This window comes from Microcaecilia unicolor, chromosome 1, assembly GCF_901765095.1.
Source record: "Microcaecilia unicolor chromosome 1, aMicUni1.1, whole genome shotgun sequence".
NCBI lineage: Eukaryota > Metazoa > Chordata > Amphibia > Gymnophiona > Siphonopidae > Microcaecilia > Microcaecilia unicolor.
The window spans coordinates 28,883,897-28,907,516 of NC_044031.1; the positions used below are offsets into that span (position 1 = coordinate 28,883,897).

The 23,620-nt window shown below is 43.9% G+C and overlaps 1 protein-coding gene across 1 annotated transcript in view; it reads left to right on the forward strand.

Annotated features, from left to right (window-relative positions):
- The window catches only part of LOC115462410 (zinc finger protein 25-like), a 47,919-nt gene extending 24,507 nt beyond the window's left edge, over positions 1–23,412 (forward strand). The window contains 6 exon segments of the mRNA XM_030192452.1: positions 7,083–7,243; positions 11,529–11,596; positions 11,627–11,655; positions 12,288–12,401; positions 12,553–12,666; positions 21,469–23,412. Of these exon segments, the coding sequence (XP_030048312.1) occupies positions 7,083–7,243; positions 11,529–11,596; positions 11,627–11,655; positions 12,288–12,401; positions 12,553–12,666; positions 21,469–22,643 (1,661 nt within the window). The 3' untranslated portion in view covers positions 22,644–23,412.
- Positions 23,413–23,620: the final 208 nt, after the last annotated feature.

The window sequence follows — 23,620 nt, forward strand, 5'->3', positions numbered from 1 at the left end:
CCCTGCCCTCCCATCGACGTGCAGCGATTCTCCGTCTCTCCCCTGCCCTCACCTCTCCCATATCCAGCGATTCTTCGTCCCCCAGCCGTCCTCCTTCACTGCCTGCCAGCCAGTCGGACTCGGAAGCGAACGGTGCAGGCAGCGTCGTAGCTTCCCTCTGCAAGTCCCGCCTATGCATAAACAGGAAGTTGTTTCAGCGTTAAGTTTTAATTGAAAAGCATTTGCCCAAGAATACATAATTTGGAAGCTTTGGTTGATATCGTCCATAATTTCCATTAAGTTGTCTTTGAACGGAATGTAGATTGTCACATCATCTGCATATATATATGGGTTGAGGCCTTGATTGGATAATATCTTTGCAAGTGGTGTCATCATTAGGTTGAAGAGGGTCGGGGAGAGTGGAGATCCTTGGGGCACTCCGCATTCTGGTATCCATGAAGCTGAAATGTTTGAGTTGGATTTCACTTGGTATGATCTTGAAGTTAAAAAACCTCTAAACCAATTGAGAACATTACCTCCTACTCTGAAGTATTCCAGAATGTTTTATAGTATATTATGGCTTACCATATCAAATGCACTGGACATATCAAATTGAAGAAGAAGTATGTTGTTGCCAGTTGCAATTGCTCTTTTGAATTTAGTAAGAAGAGTAGTTAATACAGTTTCAGTGCTATGGTTAGATCTAAATCCAGATTGAGAGTAATGAAGAATAGAAAATTTATCTAAGTAGTTAGTGAGTTGTTTGGTCACCAGACCTTCCATTAATTTGGTTATCAGGCGAATGGACGCTACTAGTTGATAGTTCGTTAAGTGATTTGCTTTTTTTCTTTGAGTCCTTGGGAATTGGGGTGAGTAAAATATTTCCTTTGTAGCATACAATTCAAATGTGTCATGATATCAGATATACATTGTTGAGGAGCTGATTTTATAAGGTAATTAGGGCAAAGGTCTAGTCCGCAAAGGGACTTGGCAAACGTTTTAAGGGTTAGGGAGATAGAATTGTCCAATAGTATATCAAAGTTAGTCCAGGTTCTGTCTGCAGGGTATTCACCAGGGAGTGGATCAAGGCAGTCAAGAAATGTTATGTAGTCTGTGGAATAAATAGGTATTGTGAGCCGTATCTTTATAATTTTCTCTTTGAAATATTTAGCAAGATTATCTGCTGAAGGAAAGTCTATGCTGTTAGAGGTAACCGGCGTGGTATTTAGTAGTTTCCTCACAAGCTGGAAGAGTTTATGTGTGTCTTTATAGTCTGGCCCAATTTTAGTTTTGTAGAATGCCCTTTTAGTTCGTCTGATGGCATATTTGTATTTTCTTTGTAAATGTTTCCAAGCGTTGACTGTGGAGTCATCCTTCTTTTTATTCCATGCTCGTTCGCTCCTTCTAACTTGGGTTTTTAATTTTTTCAGTTCTTCATTAAACCAAGGTATTGAGTTTTTTCCGCATGAGATTCTAGTTTGTATTGGTGCTATGTTGTCTAGAATGCTTCTGCATCTATTGTCCCATTCTTGAAGAAAGTGAATTGATTCCGTTTGTGCTGACCAGTCATCATGATAAAATTGTTGCCAAAATATAACCAGATTAATTTGTCCTCTAGTGGTATAGGATTGGCGTTCTTTAATGTGGTGTATGTCCTTTATTCACCATTGAAGAAGAAGATTTAATTTATAGTGATCTGACCATGGTACTGCTGTCCATATTGTAGATGTTAGTAAATGATTTAAGTCTGATATGCGTAGGGATCATGAAAAATTTTTATTCCATCCTCAATACCCTTATGTTTTCTGCTCATCAGCAATAGATGGATCCAAGAAATGGGGGGGGGGGGGGGGGTGGCCATACTGCTTCACTCCTCAGTACAGCATCAGGTGGTGAAAACGAAGAGGGACAGGGATGGGCGTTTTTTTTATTTTGATTTTTTGTTTGATTTTGAGCGTATTGTTGGGTGATATGGCAGTAACACTGGCTTCGATATATGCTCCTAACGAGGCGCAGAGCGGGTTTTTGACCCAATTGGTGGGACATTTTACATCCTGTCCTTCGGGGAAAGTTGTTGTAGGGGGGGACTTTAATGCCATTCAACACCCGGCATTGGATAGGTCAGGGGTTCCCTCGGGAGTTGACGTCACAATTTCTCAGGCCTTGAATAAGTTTGCTAGAGACTTGGGGGTTTCTGATGTCTGACGTGTTTCTCATCCGGGGGTTCGGGATTACTCGTTCTATTCCCACTCACATGATACCTATTTCCGAATTGATTATATTTTTGTAGACGTCACATTGACTCACGCTGGTTGGACTTCAGATATTGGAACAGCTACTTTGTCGGATCATGCACCAGTTTGGGTTTGTCTCCCATCGCTTTGTCGGGTGGAGAGGGAGAGGAGATGGTTCCTGAATACTACTTTGTTAAAGGAGGAGGAAATTCTAGCAGGCTACCGAAAGATCCTAAAAGATTACTTAGAGCTTAATGTGGACTCAGGACCATCTTTGGGGGTTGTCTGGGATGCGCTAAAGGCAGTTTCTAGGGGTTATTTCCTCCAAAAGGCCAGCTTTAGGGCAAGACAACAAAGGGCTGAGGTTGCCAGGTGTTTAACACAATTAAATCTTCTTTCTGAAAGGCATAAGTCTTCCCACTCTGTTAAATCTTGAGGGAAATTCAAGCGCTACGTCTGAAAGTGGACCAAATATACTCCGACCATCTACAATTTTTCAACGATCAGCAGAAGCACACAAACTTTGTCTCTAGTAATAAACCAAGTAGGGCCCTGGTGGTTAAATTAAGACAATCTAGGGTTGATAGGACTATCCTCAAGGTGCGAGATAGGGCGGGCAAGATGTTGACTAACTCAAAGCAGATCAGAGATAAGTTTCAGTCCTTTTATCAATTGCTTTATACATCTGACTTAGCGCCAAATCCTGAAACGACCAATACATTTTGGGGGGGCATGCTCGTTTCCTAAACTATCATTAGCTCAGAGGGACGCACTAGATAGGCGGGTCACAGTTGAGGAGGTTTCCAAGGTGATTAAAGCTCTTCCAACTGGTAAATCACCGGGGCTCGATGGGCTGCCACCCAATGATTTTTATAAGGTATTTTGGGGGGAATTGGCTCCAATTTTGACAGAGATTATTAATGAGATTTTAATAGGCAAAGAATTCCCTCTCTCCATGATGGACGCTTGGATAGCGATTATTCCAAAGCCTGGTAATGATACGACGGAATGCGCCTCTTACTGCCCTATTTCTATATTAAATTCTGATATAAAAATTTTAGCTAAGGTTCTTGCAGATTGCCTTGCTTAATCCATCCAGATCAGACGGGGTTTATCCCAAACAGACAGGCAATGGATAATATTCGTCAAATGGTCAATTTGATTCGTGTCTCTAAGAAACAGAACCTGCCTGTTTGCTTATTGGGCTTAGATGCTGAAAAGGCCTTTGACAGAGTCCATTGGCCTTTCATGTTCCAAGTGCTGGATCGTTTTGGATTAGGTGGGGGGTTTTGTAGATGGATACAGCCTCTATATAATTCACCTCGGGCATGTGTTTGGGTTAATGGTGGTAACTTTCAGATGTTTTCTTTGTCTCGGGGGACTTGACAGGGGTGTCCCCTCTCGCCACTGCTATTTGCCTTGGTCATGGAACCCCTTGCAATGTACATTAGGGCGGACCCTAACATATCTGGCATTCAGGTTGGTACAGGGGTCTACAAATTGGCGTTGTTTGCGGACGATGTGCTTCTTTCTTTGACAAAACCATTAATTTCCTTACCAAATCTGATGAACGTATTGTCATTATATTCTGAAATTTCTGGTTTCAGACTAAATGTGAGTAAATCAGAGGCCCTAGCGATAGGTATAACTCGTCAGGTCTTGGAATCACTCCAGCAATCCTTCTCTTTTAAATGGGTAAAGGAGGGTATAGTTTTTCTGGGGGTCACTATTACTTCTAATTTTTTGGATCTGTTCTTATCTAACTATCCGCCTCTTTTGAAGGTTATCTACAGAGATCTAGAGAGATGGGACACAACGGGCTTGTCTTGGTTGGGTAGAATAGCGGTGCTGAAGATGAATATACTGCCACGATTGGTGTACCTTTTCCAAGTTCTCCCTGTTAGGGTTTCCAGGGGCTTTCTGGCAGGGGTGCAGGATAAATTGGTTCACTTTGTATGGGCTAATAAGCGACCTTGCTTGCCTAGGGCCTTATTGTATAAGGATTGGAGGAGGGGAGGGTTGGGTGTTTCTAATGTTCTGTGGTACTACCAGGCTGCCCAAGCGAGAGCGGCTTTTGAGTGGTTTCAGGATCATCCTTATAAGTTATGGGTGAAATTAGAGCAGGCCGAGGTGGGATGTTGTCTGCTCCGTGCCATGATGTGGCTTCCTCGTAAATATAGAAACATGCATTGGGATTTGTGTCCCTCGATTGGGTCTACCTTCTTTTATTGGGATGGGCTGTTCGTTAGGCAGGGGGTGGGGTTTTATCTAAACTTTCGCTGATAACTAATAATCCACTCTTTCCTCCAGGTATCTCCCCAGGGCCCTTCTTTCGATGGCAATCTCTAGGTTTGGTATCATGGGGTCAGCTGTTTGATGAGGGCTGTTTGCTTTCTTTTGATTCTCTTCAGGAGCAGTATCCTATTTTGCCTAATGAGTTGTTTGCTTATTATCAGTTGAGGCATTTTCTTAGCTCAAGAGAGATCCAGGCCATCATGGTGCGAGAGAATACGTCTATTGAGGACCTCTGTGAAGACTCCAAAACTACCAGAGGTCTCATTACTTGTTTGTATTCTTTTCTGCGCGAGTGGCTAGGCTGTAATCAAAAACACAGGGAGTGGTGGCATCAGGAACTGGGGGTGATTATTGAGGAGGGGGATTGGCAATTATTTGAGAACAATTGGTCTAAGATTTCCATTTCAGTTCCATTTCAGGAGAACATACTTAAAGTGCTTTATTGGTGGTATTTGACTCCGGTTCGGTTGCATCATATGTTTCCTGGAGTTTCACCACTGTGTTGGCGTGGCTGTGGTCAAAAGGGTACGATGGGCCACCTTTGGTGGACTTGCTTTAAAATACGGGCATATTGGAAAGCAATTCAACACAGATTGCAGACATGGCTTGCAGGCCTATTAAGTGGTCTCCAGAGTTTTTTGTATTCATTAAAAAGCCACCGGGCTTGACTCAGTCGCAGGCCTTACTGACCAGGCAGGCCATGGTGGCAGCGAGAGTTGTGCTTGTTGCCTATTGGAAATCTCTGTGTGTTCCTCCATTGACGCGATGTTAAACAAACTATGGTTCATTTGTGAAATGGAGAGACTTCGAGCTATGTGAGGCCTTACGGAGGCGAAGTGGGAAGCCATATGGGAGCTTTTCTTGAACCACTGTCAATGCTAAGGAGGGAGGGGGGAGGGCAGGGTGGGTAGGGAAGGGAGTGTTCTCATTTTGGTTTGGAAATGGAGGGGTTGAGAGGGTGGTTATGTTTATATCGTAAACTATTTCAAAAACTTGGAGTCACTGTTTGAGATATTGATAGAGTTGGAATTTAATCCTTTATTACATTGCTGACAAGTAACTTTAAGAGTGGGAGGTCGGAGTCATTGTGTTTATATTTCTTTGTATAAATTTGTACTACTATCGATTTCTGTATTATTCATTGTCTATTGCATATTCAACTCTCAATAAAGACTTCATATAAATTAAAAAAAAAAATAACCAGGGCTTTTTTGTGCCGATAGGCATCGGTACAGTGTACCAGAACCTTTTTTACTGCTTCCCTGTTGGCGTCTCTGTGAGGCTGATCCCGTTTCCCTCCACTGCCTGCCTCTGACAGTCTGGGCCGCTGATAGTAATCAGACAGTACTAGGCCCAGCACCAGCGCTAACTTCAGCAGTGAAGAGCCTTCAAGCCTTTCTGCTCCCTATTGGTACCACTCCTCTGACGCATAAGTGTCCGGGAGGGTGGAACGAACAGGATCTTCCCAAGCGCATGGGTGCGGAGGCTCCTCACTGTGAAGTTAGCGCTGGTGCCGGGCAGCCCAGATTGTCTAAGGTAGGCAGAGGGAGAGGCAGGAAGAGAAATACTAGATAGGGGGGGGGGGGGAGGGTTGGACCGAAGGAGGTGAGGAAATAGAAAGTGGGGAGGTTGAAGAGTAGGTGGGAGAGTAGAAATGCTGGACATGGTTGGAGAGGAGGGAAGAGGAAGGAGGAGAAGTGCTGCATATGGATGAAGAGCAGGGGGAGGAGAGAGGAGAAATGCTGGACATGGAGGGGAGGGGGAGAGGAAAAATTCTGAACATGGATGGAGGGGAAGGAAGAGAGGAAAAAAGCTAGACATGGATGGAGAGTAAGAAAAAGAGATGCATATGGAGGGGAGGGAAGAGAGGAGAATGTTGGACAGATGAGGGAAAGAGGAGAGAGGAGAAATGCTGGACATGAATGGAGGGGAATAAAGACAGCAGAAATGCTGGACATGGATGGAGGGGTGGAAGGAGATGCATAGGGATAGAGAGGAAATAAAGAGAAGGAAAAAAACCTGGGATCTAAAGACCTCTCCCACTCTGTCTTATAGAATCTTAGGGTGCAATATTAAAAAGGGTTTATTAACTGGGCAGGAGAGGGTCCTGCCCATTTAAACCACACTGGGTCATTCCCAGATATTCAGTGGCCCTTAACTGGATAGTATCGCTGAATATCCCCTCTGCTGTCCTGACTGCCTCAAGCTGAATATCTATCTCTAAATGATTTAGCAGTTTTCAAATTTTCGGTGTGCAGCAGAATCTGATTTATACAGAAACTAGGTGGAAAACTGTGTCAAAAAAACCAAAACTCCTGATGACAGACATTTCCATTATATTTACGCAGTAGCAGTGTGTATAACAGAGCTGTTGAGAAAGGAGTTGCTCACCACAGTATGAAAATATCGGGGTATTTCTAGAATACATTTCTGATGATGATCAGTACAGCAGTACCCTTCTTTTTTTTTTTGGTTCTGTACCAGTGAAGGTCCCTGTGAATAATTTTGGGCACTTACAGACTCTGTGGTAACTTTTGTTTTAAAACATATTTTGCTGTCTTTTTCCTATAATAGGCTCCCACAATGTCAAGCCCCACATTTTAATCCGATTTGAGCAAGGGGAATTCAAGACTGAACCTCGGGGATCTGAGGAAACCGGAAATCTGACCACCACAGGCAGATGTGAGGCACAGTCTGACGCATGTGATGAAGCTTCGATTAAAGCTAGTAATGAGGTGATACAAACTTTTCCTATAAGAAAGATTCCCTCCTGTGGACCAGGGATAGTGAGAATGAGGTGTTATAATCACAGCCTCTGACTTCTAACTCTTGTTGTGTAGATAATGTGTTTGTTCTTTTTTTCTTATTTTTCATTTCTTCTTTCTCTTATTCTCCCCCATCCTTATCCCATGTCACTCTTTCCTCTTCATCTTCTTTAGTATCTATTGTCTCTCATCCTTTGTTAATTTTTATAATCTTCCCTATATCTCTCACTCTTTCTGACCTCTCTGTATCCACTTTGCAATCTGTTTCCTGCTGAATTTTTATTCTGTTTCACTCAATTTCCTCGTTAACATATAGCGCTACCACCCTCCAGTTTAATCCATGGTGATATAATTTGGACCCTGATTTCAGAGTGTTCCATTGGTTATCTTCCTTCCACAGATCAGGGGCCCTGTGGTGATATCAGCGCACAGGTTTGCCAAGTGCCGAGGCCCTTTTTCCCCACTGCCCTTGCCGCTTCACCCCAAAAATTAATCCGGCGTGGAAATGGTGTGCCTGACGATAGAGCCAGATTGCCGTTTTCCATTGCCCCAGTAGCCTAATCGCGGCATAGTAAAAGGGCCCCTAATTGCAATATACTCTAAGTCTCCCATCTTATTTTTCAGGCTTCTAGGATTTGTATACAGACATTTCAAAGTGTGTGTTTTTTGTTTGTATTTACAGCTTGCTTAGTAGTTGACAGGGAGAGTTAGCAGTCTTCACTCTCCATCTGCTCTTCCCTTGAAGGCATCTGGCCTACCTCTGCCTTTGTTTCAGTTTCCCTATCGGGATGCCCTTACTTTCCTGTTCTGACAGTATCCTTTAAAGATACCTAATCCCAGTCCATCTACTCCTGAGTGATTGTCAATAGTCCTAACTGTTTGAAAGAGTCTGAAGTTAATTTCGAGCATGTTGTTAGGTTGTTCGGTGCTAGTTGCAGTGCTTCCCACCTTTTTTGAGCATTATCATAGTAAATAAGACTAGAAATACCTGAAACCAGGAAGTGACACCGATAGACTCAGCCACTTAACACAAGAAGACTCTTGAGGTAGGCCATTGGGCTGAAACACGGCCGTCTTGAGTCGCTGCCATTGTGTAATAAACTTTCAAGACTACACAGGATCGTTGGTTTTTTTGAGTCACCTTCGCTGTCTTCTGAGTGCCATTATCTGTGCAAGGTTTTTTGTTCTTTTGTATCTTTTTTTTTTTTTTTTTTTTTTAATCTTTTGGGTTCTGCACGTGGAACAAGTAGTATTTCTGAGAATGTTACTCTGGAGCTTCTGGATTTTAGCCCAAATTTGGCTTCCAGGACTTCCCTTTCACACTTTCCTAAGTTTTTGGTACCCACATGTATCAGGACAACTGGCTCCTCCCCATCACTGTTTAAAATCCTATGTAGGTAATGTGTGAGATCTGCCTCCTTCACGCCATCCTTACCCTTCCCTCTCTAGCAGAAGCTCCTGAAGACAGTGCGAGAGGATGATACTTCTTTGGAGGCTAGATCCTGGCTATTGGATAATTTCTGCCTCACCAAAGTGATGCTTTCCTTTTTTAGATGATCTCTAGATAGTACAGACTAGAGATGGGACTTCTCTACTATGTCCGTGTTTGGTCTCCTCTGTATTCCTCTCTGTCTCTGCTTCCAAATCTGGTACAAATCAGACTCATTCTTTGAGAACCAGGAGCTCTTTGCACTGAGTACACACGTGTGATCTCTCACCAGCTAGGAGATAAGCATACATGGGTGCTATCCAGTGAATTAAGCGCCACATCTTACTGTTAGATTGCTGTCTGCATCTCAGTATTGGTGAATTGTTTAGTTATTCAAACTTGCTAAGAGAGTAAGGTTACCTAAAGTAATATAAAGGGCCTTAAGATTATTTGGTATATTTTATGCTTTTATTTTGTGTTTTTCTCACTGAACTTCAAATTAATTGTTGTATAGGGTGAATGATTTGCCTATGAACATAGCCTGTGGTGACAAATCTCCCCCTTTTCTGCCATCTCTGTCCTTCTGAAGCATGTGAATAGCTTGAATATCTTTGAAAGGTTTCAACTAAACTGGTCAGCACTGAATATCGGCCAGTTAAGTTGAAACCAGCCAAAAATAAACTGGATATTCAATGCCAGTCACAGTGGTTTAGTATTGGCGGGGGGGGGGGGGGGATCTTAGGGTTCTGTGTTTTCTGCTGTATTATTTGACATCTATATGTGATCTTTTGTGGCAGAGTGTTGTCAGTTTTTATTCTGATGCTATATTATCGATTTGCACATTTTTCTTCGTCTCTCAGTTCTCATCAGTCACAGATAGTGAGATTTCAGCAGTGAGCTCAAAATGGCCCACAGGGCCGGTCTTAAGCCGAGGCGGCCGCATAGGGCTTCGCGCTTAAGGGGGTCCAGCGCGGCGCGCCTCAGTCAGCCTCCTCCGCTCCATCCTGGCGCTCCGGTATTTAAATTTACCTCACTCCAACATCGCAGCAGGGCCCAGGGAGAGAGGAGAAATTTTTCTAGTATTGCTGCATGCTGAGTCTGACTTCTTGAGGTAACTTTCCAGTTCAGTATTTTGCCTTCTTATCTGTTGTGTCATGTGTGATCAAGGTGTAGTATTTGCAGCCCTTTTTGTTTTGTTTTTTTCACGAGGTAGTGTATTGGTGTTTTAGAGCCTGGTGTAATTACAGTTCTGCCTTTCCACGCATAAGGTTTTAGCTCGTCCTGTCCTTGGAATTAGTGCTGTTATGGTTTGGTAAGGTTATGAGTGTTTTTGCACAGTTTTATGTATAATGTTTTGCAGTAGAGAGATTGTGTGTCCGCACCTCTGACCCCCCGGGGTTATGAGAATTGGAACTACTAATTGTAGTGGACTTGAACTGAATAATTTCTGGGGAGGGGGGGTTCATGATAGCATTGTGCTTATTATTTCAATCAGTTTTTCTGTACAAGTTTAGCTTCATTTGTCTTTATTTGAAATTTCATAAATAAAAAATTTTCTAAAAATTGAATAATCTTATCAATGGGGTGGAGCGGGGGGCGGGGTGGGGCTAGGATGGGGCCCCACCAAATTGGTCTGCACAGGGCCCCGCACTTGCTAAGACCGGCCCTGATGGCCCAACAATGAATATGGAAAAGACTGAGATGATGGTGGTACCTACTGATCAGCTGTGCTCTTCTCTGCATTTTTATCTTTACCCTCCTTTCTTGAACCTATTCCAATTCAGAATCAAATCTGTTATCTAGGATTAGTTCATGACTCTGCTGACATTTCGTTCATAGGTTTTATAGTTTTTGTTTTGTTTTTTACTTTATTTGCTGCTTTATCTTCACGTCAGATGGTTTTTGTATGCTGACAGAATTGTTGATTTTATCTTCACTTGATTACCTTAATATTCTATCTTTAGGTTTCCATGATACAGTGCTTAGGCCTTTTGCAACTTGACTAGAACACTGCAGCACATCTGATTTCTGGATGTGGACAATTTGGAGACAATTCTACAACTGGGAGCCTCCATGTAGGTGCCCCAAGAACTTGCAGTAGGTTCCTTTTCCACAACAGATTCTAAGTGACTGGGATCCATTATAGAATACTGGCTTAACCTGAGATCGGCATGACTCACATTTAGATGCCCAGTGTTTCCAGCCATGGAGCTGGCGTAAGTGCAGACACCTACATGAGATTTTCTATAAGTCACGTGCTTAGTCCTGTCTGTTGCTGTGTAAGTGGGTATTTGCAGAAAAGTGCTTAGGCACCCTGCTAGCAGTAATGTAGGTACCAGGACACATACACGCTGAAATGCTGGTATTCTAGACATTTATGTATGCGACACCTAGATTATAGAATTGCCCATTTAATGCCTAGTTCTTCCATTCTGTGGGAGTTGCGTTGGATACCTGTAAAATATCGCACACTACTTAAATGTCTTCCTTCTAGAAACCTTCGTTCTTCTTAACAGTGCTGTGGTTTATAAAACTTCCATGAGACAGTGTGTGTTTTCAGTATGATGTATACACCTGGAACACTTTACCCTTGAAGTTGCGATATGTGTAGCGTTCTTTGATTTTTTGAAGAAAGATAAAGGCTTGACTGTTTTCTTCTACTTACCCATTTTATTTTGAATGATTTTCTGTTTCTATTATTGTTTCTTCTTATGTGAACTATTTCATGGGTTTGTTGTAAACCATCTAGAAGTATGTTGATAGGAGGGTGTATATTTAATAAAATCGAATGAAAAAATGATGACACTGTCCTGTTTACTGTTCTAGGCATTGGTCACATTCAAGGATGTTGCTGCTTATTTCTTGGAAGCGAACTGGGACATTCAGGGAGAATGGCAGAAGGAGCTGTACAAGAAGGTCATCAGTGAGATTCATGACATCCTCATCTCACGAGGTATACGGGTTTCTCTGTCATCTACCAAACAAGCACATAAAAATCACAGGAACTAGATACCATGGGCACCTGAAATTTAGATCCTGGCTTCTGATGCCATCCCATATGCAATACGAGCCTGTGAAAGACTCTACTGCTACAGGATCTGCAAAAGATGCTGCTCTCTGTTGTAAGATAAAATGTACAACTTAAACTAGAGGCTTCACACAGCACCAGCAGGAATCTCTCTCCCATTCCTATACAAAATATTTTGGCACAGAAGACCAGAGAAAGGATTTACCTATCAGATTTCCTCTGAGACTTCTGCATAACGTCATGACATATCAGTTGCACATAAGTCAACTATACTGTACAACATGTAACCCCTCTAACTGGTAACCAGAAGATTGACTCCTGCAATGCATCCACTCTATACCAGAAAACCTCTATGATATAATCTTAATCAAGTGTCGGACCACTGCTGCCTCTTCTCTCCAAGCTTTGTCAGACAAATACACACGTCTCAAGATAGCTATACACAGACCTCCATGCACAAATCACGCACTGCTCCATCAAAACATGAAGCAGAGGGAACCTCCCGAGGGATTGTACAAATAAAATTTCAATGTAATTTTCCTACTTCTTATCAACAGGTCATTCAATTATTAATCCTGATGTTATATTCAAGATTAAAAAGGAAGATGAGAAATATTTAATTCAACAATCTGAGTGGGAGTGGAAAACCCCCCCAAATGACTCCACCAACAGTAAGTAAATGGCTTAGATTTAATGGGCTTTGCATTTTTAGATCACAGGAGATGGGTCATTCACATCAAACATTTGGACACTTAATACTAAATTAGTAAACTGATTTTATCAGATATCGTGAATCCTTGTGAATGTGTTTTCTCATCACAGGCCTCCCAATTGTAACATCTGTGTTCTCACTGAGTGTTAAACAAGAGGAAGATCTCCCCTTCATGGAAAATCCTGAATCACAGATGTCCGAACAGATTCCCCCTTCTGTAACAAGTAAGTAGAAAACTCTTTCTGCACATCTTTGCTAAGGTGAGCTGGGACCATTTAGGAATTCAGAAATGGTGGGATGAAAGGCTGTTGTGTTTTATTGTATCTTATTTTGTATCACATTTTTTAAAAATTTGCTATTTATACATTTTTCAAAAATTTCCCAACAAATTCTGAAATTGTAAAAAGGAAACAATACAGCAATGTCGATTAGCTCATGAACACTTGTCGACACCTCTTTTGTAAGGGGCTCACGTGTTGCAATGTAGCCGCGTTAACTGATTAGCGTCAGACAAGCCTACTCTCTGCAAATACATTTTTACATATTTTAGCGTGTGGTTTCATGCACGCATTCAAAGATTACCGTTGGATGCTTCGGCATATCCTCCTGCACATCTTTACTGAAGTCAGCTGGGACAATTCAGGAATTCAGCGCTGATGGGATAAAAGGTTGTCATCTCCTCTTCTCCTCCCTCTGACTGTTTCCCTACTTTGGACAGATTAAACTCTCTGTGGAGATGGAGGAGGCACGGATAGAGGTGGGTATCCCAGGGGTGGGATCTGGTCTGCAAAACCCTTCATCGTAGAGTGACTTGAGATTGAGAGAGGGCTTCCGGAGGTGGAGGGCTGCACTGTTGTGGAGGAGCTTGACTGATGTACATGGTACAGTTTGACTTAGTCATGGACATTTTGTATTGCTGATAGGTTAATGCAAATCACAGTACATAATGCAGTTTATCGTAATGATGCCATTCCCAATTCCAAAATGGCAGCCTCCTGCTCATGCCATTCCCAATTCCAAAATGGCAACCTGCTCATGCCATCCCCAGTTCCAAAATGGCAGCCTCCTCATGCCATTCCCAATTCCAAAATGGCAGCCACAACCTCCTGCAGGCTGTCACAGGAAGTTGCAACTGCCATTTTTAACTTTATGTTTATTCATTTTCTAGCAAAATAACTGACAGCATCTCTTAACAGAAAAAATTAAGAACAAGTGTACATTTTCTTACACAACAAACTGCCACCTTCAATAATGAAAAACTAAAAGTAGACCCTCCCCATCCCTTATCTCTCTCCCTCCCCTCACTCCCCTCCCCAAAACTCAGATTGTCCTTCCAACTGGAGGAATCGCCCCACATTTCTTGATATTTGCATTTATTAGATTTTAAGATAGTCAATCTATATCGTTTGCATATAATATACAGCCTGGTTTGGCATGGCCCGTGTATGCCAATGTGAGGCAATCAGCGGTCGAGCTGCTGTAAAAACCAATAGCATTAATTTCTGGACCTTAGGACATTCCCACCAGATGTGAGTATATGTTCCCCTCCGACTACACCCTCTCCAACATAAACCATCCCCTTTCCTAATAATGGCTTGCAGTCTAGATGGAGAGCAATGCCATCTCACCAGTACCTTTAAGGACCGCTCTCAATAATCTGAGGTGCATTTGACAATTTATGAGATCACATTGAGATATTTGTCCATTCCTCCTCAGATACCTCTCTAGATCCCTCTCCCATGCCCCCCTGTAGGTAGCCTTCCATTTATCTAAGGTGCTGAGGAGCCCATAAACAAAAGATATATAACCCCTACCAACTTGTCCACCCACATCTGGGGCATGATTGGACCAATTAATGGACTCAATCTCGACCCTATCCACCTTGCCCCCTTCCCCTCTCTTCACTAACAGGTAATCTATTTGGGAATATGAATTGTGTACAGCTGAAAAATTTGTTTAGTTTCTCTTTCCCTCATGACGGACGCTCCAGATATCCACTAAGCCTGAAGTGGTCAAATATTTCTGCAAAATTCTCCAATCCTTTTTGTGACCATCTCCCTTACCTCCTGATCTATCCCAGGTTGGTTCTTTTAAGTAACATAGTAGATGATGGCAGATAAAGATCTGTATGGTCCATCCAGTCTGCCCAACAAGATAAATTCGTTACATATGGTATGTGATACTTCATAAGTATATCTGATCTTGATTTATCTTTGCCATTTTTAGGGTATAGACTGTAGAAGTCTGCCCGGCACTGTCTTTGTTGTCTCGGGCCCCTGAAAAGCTCCACTCCAGCCCCTCCAAATGTATTCAGCCTTGATCAGGGCACAGACCATAGAAGTCTGCCCAGCACTGGCTTTCCAGCTTAATCTCTGCTAAGCTTCTGTGGATCCATTCCTTCTAAACAGGATTCCTTTGTGTTTGTCCCACACATTTTTGAATTCCGTTACCACTTGCATCTGTACCACCTCCCGTGGAAGGGTATTTCAGGCATCCACCACCCTCTCGGTGAAAAAATACTTCCTTAACATTACTCCTGAGTCGCCCCCCCCCCCCCCCCCCCCCACTTCAACCTCAATTCATGTCCTCTAGTTCTACCGCCTTCCCGTCTATGGAAAATGTTTGTTTACAGGTTAATACCTTTCAAATATTTGAATGTCTGTATCGTATCATCCCTGTTTCTCCTTTCCTCCAGGGTATACATGTTTAGGTCAATAACCTGCTTATAATCGAACGAGAATAACGCCCAAGTTCCGACCTAAATCGGGAGATGGGCGTTCTTCTCACAAAAACAAATAAAGCGGCATAATCGAAAGCCGAACTTTGGACGCTTTCAACTGCACTCCGTCGCGGATGCGGACAAAGTTGACGGGGGAGTGTCGGAGGCGTGGTGAAGGCGGAACTGGGGCGTGGTTATCACCCGAACAGAGATGGGCGCCCTTCGCCGATAATGGATGCGTTTGTAGCTAGAATTTAGGGCACTTTTCCTGGACCCTGTTTTTTGACGAATAAGGCCCCAAAAAGTGCCCTAAATGACCAGATGACCCCCAGAGGGAGTCGGGGATGACCTCCCCTGACTCCCCCAGTGGTCACTAACCCCCTCCCACCACAACAAATGATGTTTCACAACTTTTTACTTTCACCCTCAAATGTCATACCCTCCTCCCAAGCAGCAGTATGCAGGTCCCTGGAACAGTTGTTAGGGGGTGCAGTGGACGTCAGGCAGGTGGACCCAGGCCCATCCCCCCCCTACCTGTTACAATTGTGCTGCTTAATGCTACTAGTCGTCCAACCCCCCCCCAAACCCCCTGTACCCACATGTAGGTGCCCCCCTTCACCGCTTAGGGCTATAGTACTGGTGTAGACTTGTGGGCAGTGGGTTTTGAGGGGGATTTGGGGGGCTCAACACCCAAGGGAAGGGTGCTATGCACCTGGGAGCTCTTTTACCTTTTTTTTTGTTTTTGTAAAAGTGCCCCCTAGGGTGCCCGGTTGGTGTCCTGGCATGTGAGGGGGACCAGTGCACTATGAATCCTGGCCCCTCCCACGAACAAATGCCTTGCATTTATTCGTTTTTGAGCTGGGCGATTTCATTTTCCATTATCGGTGAAAAGCAAAAACGCCCAGCTCACACCTTGGCGAATAAAGCATGGGCGTCTATTTTTTTTAAAAAATACGGTTCACTCCGCCCCTTCACGGACCCGTTCTCGGAGATTAACGCCCATGGAGATAGGCGTTTCTGGTCGATTATGCCCCTCTAAGTCTCTCCGTGTACGTCTTGCCTCGTAAACCCCATACCATTTTTGTTGCTTTTCTTTGAACCGCTTCAAGTCTTTTTATATTCACAAGGCCGGGGCACGTGACAAGGCTGCCCTCTTTCACCCCTATTGTTTATTCTGTCCCTAGAGCCCCTACTAAGGGATTTGAAATGTGAAGATCAGATACAGGGAGTAACCATGGGCGATCACACAGTAAAGACATTGGCCTTTGCCGATGATCTATTAATTGTACTCCAAGATCCGGCTTGCTCAGTCCCAGTGCTGTTGAGAGCCATTATGAGATATGGGGACCACTTGGGATTTACTTTGAACTTTCACAAATCTACAGGATTACCAGTATTAAAGGAAGTTAAGGAAAGGTGGAAGGGTAGCCTAAACATAGTTTGGGAAACTGAGAAGTTTAAGTATCTAGGAGTAACAATCACAAATGATCTTACAAAGTTGTACATGAGGAATGTATCCACCCTATTGGGGATTACAAAGGCAAAACTACAGATGTGGCAAGGGTACCCGCTCTCACTCCTAGGTAGAATTGCTGTGATTAACATGATGATTGTACCAAAATGGCTATACTTGTTTCAGGTGCTGCCACTGTATCTGACCCGCAAAGATGAAGCGAAGATAAATAAAGCTCTACAGAGATTTCTGTGGAATGGAAAACGGGCTCGGATACCGTTGACAGTGCTACAGACACCCAGAGAATATGGCGGTTTGGGCCTCCTTAGCATTAGACATATAACAGTGGCTAGTGGTGTGCGCCGTGTTAACGATTGGTATAGAGGGACATCTGACTTCTCAGCTACAATAGTGGAACGCCACATGACACAGGGATTACACCTTGGATATGTGGTGCATATGCCGAGGGCGGAAATTGCACAGGAACTGAAAGACACTGGAATTTACAGTTCAGCCCAAGCTGTATGGAAATGGATTTGTCGTATTTACCACTTCAAACCCAAAGTGACACCATACCTGCCGGTGCAGGGCACCCGGAGTTTGCTCCAGGCATGTTACATAAGACATTTCAAGACTGGAAGACACAAGGCATCAATTATTTGCTGCACGTGGTCACGGAGGAAGGCCACATAAAGACGTTTAATGAACTGAGGCGGGAATATAATTTGAAACCAGCAGACCGGTTCTACTATGCTGTCACGTCTGTGGCCGTGACCACCCTCAGCCTTACCTTCTTTCTGGGGGTCAGCAGCTCTGCTGGCTTCTGTCTGTGTTTGTGTTAGTCTTGTCTCTAGTCTCTGCGCTGATTATCTCACTAAACCTCACCTGTGTGGGCTATGCCTCCCTGCCTGGCCAGTTTCCAAGATGGCTTCCATCTGTTCTGTGCCAGCTTCCAAGATGGCTCCTGCTTGTCTTTCCTGTGGGCTCACTTCCTATGTGTGTCAAGCCTCTCTTTGGGGTCAGTGTACTTCCTGCTTCTGCTGCTGGTGACTCATCAGTGAGAGCCTTCATAAGGAAGTGCTGTGCTTGCAGTCAGGGCCTTTGCATAAGTGTTATGCTCTTAGGCCAGGTCAGGTTAGTAAGTGTCTGCTGCACTACTGCTTAGCCTCTCTCTGGGTTCCAGCCCAGTTTCTTTCTGTGTCTGTGTCTCTGTTGTCCTTCCGTGGGGGGTCTTTCCTGCCACTGTCTGTCTGTGGACTGCGGGTCCTTCCTGGCTTACCCTGTGTTTGGGGTGAAGCCTCTGCTCCAGGCTTACCCTGTGTTGGGGTGAAGCCTCTGTTCCTGGCTTACCCTGGGTCGGGGTGAAGCCTTTGTCCGGGTTTGTTCTCTGTCTGTATGCGAAGCCTCAGCCTTTGTGGGTTCCCCAGTCAGTGTGTGGAACGGCTGTGGCTTCAGACCCTTGGCCTGTTCTTCCTGGTTACTCTGTTTGCTGTGCTGCCTGCCCAAGACCCTTGGCATGTTATTCCTGGTTTGCACTCTTTACCCTGAACCCTGCCTTGCCTAGCCTGTGTGCCTTCCCTGCTTGTATATCCTGAGGGTATATCCTGTATCTGTCTGGCTAGTGTGTTTTCCTGGGTGATTTCCTGTCTCCACCTAGCTAGAGGGTGTTCCCTGTAGGTATTCCCAGATCCCCGTTCTGCCTAGTGTGTTGCTGCCCTAGTCCTTGCTCCTGCTAGCTTCTGTACGCCTTGTGTTCCTTGGTCTGTCTTCTGGGTCTTGCTAGTGGCTGTGCAGCAGCACACTGTCTGAGTCTAGTTCTGTGCCCTGTCGCCCTCGTGTATCCCAGACCCAGGGTGGGTCCTCTGGATCTTCAGTTCCTGCCTTATCCTGCAAGTCCTGCCGGCCGCCTGCACTTCGGAGCTCAACTCCGGAGGAACGGTGGCTAGGTGCAGGTGAAGCTGTTCCTGTCTCATCTTTTCTAGTTGCCTGCCTTGTACTACTCCAGTCCAGAGTTCCAGTACTGCTCTTCTGTGTTTCCAGTCCCAAGGTGGTCTTGCCTGCCGCTCCTCGGCAGTGGCCCAAGGGCTCACGAACTCCAGTCCTGCCTCGAGGACCTGACAGAATGCCAAGGCCCTCGAGAACGCAACATATGCCCAACTACAACACTATGTTAAAAGTCTACCGTGGGAGTCCTTGGCAGAGGACATGCAGGAAGAGCTAGCAGAGGCTTATTCCTTCCGAGCGCAACAGAAAGTCCCACTAGCATATCATCATCGATACATTAGGGACAACTGTTTAGAGCTGGACTGTGTACGTTTAGCAACAGCTTGGAGTGAGGACTTGGGAGTCACAATAAAACAGGAAACGATCAAGGAACACGTTCTGGGGATGAGACAATACACAGCAATTGTGGGGCACTGGGATCTGCAGTATAAAGTAGTGCTGAGAGCACACGTACCGCCAAGGCGTGCTTTCCATATGGGTCTCTCCCCGGATGGTGCCTGCCCCAAGTGCGGGTTGGAGGGAGCAGAGTTGGGGCACATGTTCTGGACATGCCCAAAAATTCGGTACTTTTGGAGAACTTTATTGCAGGAAGTTTCTAAGATCTGGAAAGTGACGTGGCGACCGCAACCGGGAATACTGTTTGGCAATTTGAAGCTCCCGCACCCTACCCCAAAAGGAATGCGACAATTTGCACTGTGAGCCACCATATTTGGAAAAAGAGCAATCCTAAAAGATTGGTTGGCTCCGAAGGGACCTTCAGTTCAGCACTGGCGGGGAGGTATGATAGAGCTCATGCGGTTTGAACGACTGGAAATGAACAGACAACCACAAGGGTACAAAAAGGCATTCACACGGCGCTGGAGCCCACTGTGGAACACATTAACGCCAGCAGCACGGAGTTATCTGTTAAACATATGAACACAGGGCCTAGAAAATAAAGCTTGGCGTGAGAGCGGCCTCTGGGAGGGATGGGGGGTAAGGGGGGGAGGGGGGAAAGGGGGAAGGTAGGGTAGGATGTTCTCAAACCAAAAGTTTGCAAGTGTAATGATAAACACGATGTACATGCAATTAATAGATGTAATAGGTGACTTGAGCTAATGCAACTGAAACATGTACATTGTTAATATATTTGTTGAATAAAAAACAAATTGAAAGATATTCACAAGGCCACCGCATTGTCACACTGTTTTGTCACCTTGGGATCCTCGGACACCATCACTCTCAAGCCAAGCTTACAAATCTCTTCCCTCCTCTCTGGTAATCTCTTTTGGTTTTCTGTACCCCAAGTGCATCACTCTGCACTTCTTGGCATTACATTTTAACTGCTAGACCCTTGATCATTCTTCCAACGTTTGAAGATCCCTTCTCATGGTTTTCTACTCCATCCAGGGTATCCACTCCATTGGCTATCTTGATGTCCTCTTCAAAAAGGCAAACGTTTCCTTCTAACCCTTCTGCAGTGTCTCTCACAAATATATCAAATAGAATTGTCCCCAGCATCGATCCCTGAGGCACTCCACTACTCACCTTCCTTTCTTCTGAACTGATTCCATTTGCTGCCTGTCGATCAACCAGTTTCCTATCCAGTTCACCAGTTTGGGTCCTAAGTTCAGCCCTCTCAACTTATTCACAAGTCTTCTGTGGGGGACCATATCGAAGGCTTTGCTGAAATCCAAGTAGCCTCTTCACTCACTCCCTCTCTCTCTCTCTGCTCCCTGCAGTAAAGCTGCTTCTTTTTTTTTCTCTCTCTCTCTCTATGCCCCTTGCCATCCAGCCTCTTCTGTCTCTTTCTCTCTCTGTACCCCATGCAGTGTAGCCTCTTCTCTCCCTCATTCTCTCTCTGTTCCCCCTGCTCTGCAGCCTCTTTCTTTCTGTCTTTGTGCCCCCTGCCATCACTCTGTCTCCCTTGCCATGCAGCCCCCCTCTCTCTCCATGCAGTGTCTTCTTATTCTCTGCCCCCTGCCATGTAGAGAGACCCCTGCCCACTTAAATCCTGTTTGGGTCTCAGTTGGAACCAGAATCAGAACCCGGATTCCCCCAAACAAATTACCCCAACTGTCTTTCTTGGAAATTTCTTATCACATTAGTAATGTTTTGTTCTTACTGAAGTTAGAAAAAATAAGAAAGTATTTTGCAGCAAAAATAACGCAGGGTAATTGGGCTACACAGGCAAAAGGGAGAAGCCGGCAGGAGCAACACCTATATCTCATTGTTAGGTGAGACTAACAAGTGAGAGATGGTCAGTGGTCTTCTTGCCCCTTCCTTACAAGAGACAATTTCTCTTAGCTTAGAATTCAAAGAAGTTGGTTCTGTAAAATGTCATTTAATTTTTGATTGAGAAGGCACATAAAAGATGCATTTCCTGGGACCCATCTTTTCTCTCTCGCTTTAAGGCACCCAGGTCTCTTCACCTGCCCTGTTCCCTCCATAATCCTGCAGGCATAATATAACGCTGATGGAAACACTGGCCACCTGCTTCCTTCTCTCCAGCTGTTTCCCTCTTTGATCAAAGTCATGGACCTAATTATACTGTAGCAGAGTTCCTCTCAGGGAAAGGGGAAGGTTTCTTCTGAGGTAATTTAATTGCTTTGGCCTGAGTAGTGCAAGGGAATGTTTTTGTGTTTTGTTTAATCCACAGTAAGAGAAATGTATTTAATATTTTCACGCCTGTAAATCTGTACCCTTCAGATTAACTAGGCCATATTCTCAACAGTCTGCTGGGGCTGCCTAACCCCCAGTGTTTAGTGGCATTAAAGCAGGTAAGTACCCTGAATATTATCTTTGATTTCTCATAAAATAAGGGGCGGTACAAGGGAATGAATAATCGTACTCATATCTTTTATCCAACAGATGATGGATTTGAGAATGACAGTGAAAGAGTGAGAATGTGCGATGAGCAGCAGAAAGAGAAATGGAAACGTGAAGACTCCTCCAGGGACAGCACAGATCCTTCAACAGACTGTGAAGGAGGTATCAGTAGCATAATATCAACCAATGAGAAAGCAGCAGCCCAGACAGGAGACAGATTAGAGAGACAAAAGAGAAACTGTAGCAGTTTCCCAAGACTTTTACAACCTGGAAGACTCAAAGGTGAGAGAGAATTTAAAAGTGCTGATGTTTGGGAAACCTTTACCACGGATTCCAAATGTCACAAAAGGACGCATTCAGGAGAGAAACAATTTCAATGTTCAGAATGTGATAAATATTTCAAAACGAAGGCTGAGGTCAAACGTCATGAAATGATTCATACAGGAGAGAAACCATTTAAATGTTCAGAATGTGATAAATGCTTCATAGATAAACCCCACCTGACTAATCACACACGGACTCATACGGGAGAGAAACGATTTAAATGTTCAGAATGTGATAAATGCTTTAGTGCTAAAGCACATCTAAAACGGCACGAATGGATTCATACTGGAGAGAGGCCATTTAACTGTTCAGAATGTGATAAATGTTTCAGAAGCAAGGTGAATCTGGAAAGGCACAAAAGGACTCATACAGGAGAGAAACTATTTAAATGCTTTCAATGTCATAAATATTTTAATTCCAAGGTTGATATAGAACGCCATGAAAGGACTCATACAGGAGAGAAACCGTTTAAATGTACAGAATGTGAGAAATGGTTCAAATCCAAGGCTGAGGTGAAATATCACAAAATGACTCATACTGGTGAGAAACCGTTTAAATGTTCAGAATGTGATAAATCTTTTAGCTCCAAAGGGGATCGCAATCGGCATGAAAGGATTCATACTGGAGAGAAACCATTTAAATGTTCAGAATGTGATCAATGTTTCAGAACCAACAGGACCCTGAAAAGGCACAGTCATGTAGGAGAGAAACTGTTTAAGTGTTCAGAATGTGATAAAAGTTTCAAGACCAAGGCTGGGATGAAACGTCATGAAATCATTCATACAGGAGAGAAACCATAAAAATGTTCCAAATGTGATAAATGTTTCAGAAGGAAGGTCGAGGTGAAAGTTCACAAAAACTCATATGGAAGAATAAAACATTTAAATATTTAGTATATTATAAATATTTGAATAAGAAGACCCAATAGAAATAGCACAAAAGGAGAGAGAAACCATTTAAACGTTTAGAATGTGATGTTTCAGAGGGTAGAGCGATCTGACTCGGCCTGCAACAAATCACAGTAGACAAGCCATTTAAATGTCAAGCCATTTAAATATTCAAGATGTTATAAATGTTTCAAAAACAAGGTGTTACTGTCAGAGAGGAAGGTCAGAGCAGGCCAATGGCCTGGGCAAACAACTAGGAAGAACCTCTCACATAGTTTAAGGAAAGGGAACAGGACTTCATATACCGTCTTTCTGTGGTTTTTGCAACTACATTCAAAGAGGTTTGCATACTATATACAGGTACTTATTTGTATCTGGGGCAATGGAGGTTAAGCGACTTGTCCGGAATCACAAGGAACTGCAATGGGTTACATAGTAGGAACAAATTGTCTCTGCAATGTTAGGAATTTAGAGAAAAAACTGTAGCTGGACATGACACGGAAACAAGTTAGAAGATGGTTGTGGAATATATGGGAGGGATGGAAACTAAGTGAGAGGATAGGTGAAAAAGACAGGCAAATGAGGAGAGGACAGATAGAAGACCTAGAAAAGGGGGATCCACCCTTAGCTCGAGGGGAGTCTTATCTTCCCTAGCTCAGCTCCCCTCCTGATCTTTCTCTTTTAGGTTTCAGTAGCTGCTTGCACTTTGCCCTTGCTTATGTTTTTTGTCTTCTGCTTGAAGTATGAAAAATAAAGAGAATCTTGCTGAATTTGACAGCTGGGTGTGTGAGAATTTTTTGGGTAAGACTTCCCCATCACAGATGTGGTGTGAAGAGGTTAAACCTCACAGTGAGTTTACAGTGAGTTCACAGTGGGCTAGTCCCTGCTGGTTACAAAGGCCAAGATGCAAATGGTATATAATGAGTCATACAAGAGAGAAACCAGTTAAATGTTCCGGAATTCCATATCAAGCTGCAACAATA